Source organism: Capsicum annuum, unplaced genomic scaffold (assembly GCF_002878395.1).
Source record: "Capsicum annuum cultivar UCD-10X-F1 unplaced genomic scaffold, UCD10Xv1.1 ctg47927, whole genome shotgun sequence".
In the NCBI taxonomy this organism is placed as follows: Eukaryota; Viridiplantae; Streptophyta; class Magnoliopsida; order Solanales; family Solanaceae; genus Capsicum; species Capsicum annuum.
Window position 1 is genome coordinate 1 of NW_025855605.1, and position 1,167 is coordinate 1,167.

Below are 1,167 nucleotides of genomic sequence, written 5' to 3' on the forward strand. Positions count from 1 at the left end.
ATGAAAAATCGGCTTCCTGCTCATCTCCTCGAGCTATTAAAAACACATCTCATAGATCTGAATGCTTTCTCTGAAGGCGGGTGCTATCTAAGGGGTGAGTGGTGCTCTTATCGTTCAGCCATGGAGCTGCGGAGAGCAGGAATCCGTTTCAGGCCTGGAAAGAGTCGTCGTCTTTCAGAGGTTAAGTTCACTTCATTTCATTGCTCAGCTCTTTTAACACTTCCACCAATAACCGTAGATGACTCAACCAAGTCGGAATTTTTAAACTTGGTCGCGTATGAAGCATGTCCTGATACACCAGATGACTTTGGAATTACATCTTATCTTACCTTAATGGATTCACTTATCGATCACGCTGGAGATGTGAAGGAGTTGAGGTCAAAAGGTATACTTCTTAACTTTCTTGGAAGTGATCAAGAAGTGGCAGATCTATTCAACGAGATAGCAAGAGATTTGGTACCTAATCCACATGCCTATGTTGATGTGAAAGACAAAATTGAGAAACATTACTACAGCAAAAGCAAAATATGGATTGCTGAGTGGAAGAACACTCATTTTACTTCCCCATGGACTGTTTTAGCATTTATTGCAGCACTTTTTGTCATTGGTTTGGAAGTCACTAGTACATTCCTAGCAGGAATTCAGACCTATTATACAGTCCATCCAAAAGGGAGTTAGTAACGATCGGATTCCAAATCAAGAAATTCAATTTTTTGTGTGTGTTTTCTGCATGAATTCACGAGTGTCGTGTTTGTTAAATTCATCATTCCTTTTACCTCATTGCTGTGACATAGATCGATCTTTGTACTCCTTGTTTGTGAAGTCACTCAACTAGTATTTTGTTTTGTCTTTGAAGTTTTACTTGTGTAAATTTATCTTACGGAAATCTTTGTTGGATTCATCATCTGTTTTTAAGTTTTCTATGTCTTGGGTAGAGAGCGCTTTAGCCCCAAAAGTGAGACTTTCTCCGAATTGGTCGAGCCCAAAGCAGGTACCGGAGACTAGATAGGAAACCAAAAAAAAGAAACTCAGAAAATCATATTAACTCTATTCGATAATCATCAATACCTCAGACAAGAGAGGCACTAGAATGGTAGGTTACAGATTTACAATAAAGTGAAAACAAGAAATCAATTACACACCGTAATGCTAAACTAGAATACGCGT

At 38.7% G+C, this 1,167-nt stretch overlaps 1 protein-coding gene across 1 annotated transcript; it reads left to right on the top strand.

The window, feature by feature from the left end:
- Positions 1-6: 6 nt before the first annotated feature.
- On the top strand, positions 7-886 carry LOC124885318 (putative UPF0481 protein At3g02645; the record flags this gene model as incomplete). The annotated part of the gene is made up of 1 exon (XM_047403783.1): positions 7-886. A coding segment is annotated over one exon (672 nt), but the record flags the coding sequence as incomplete, so codon positions are not given.
- Between the last annotated feature and the right edge of the window lie 281 nt (positions 887-1,167).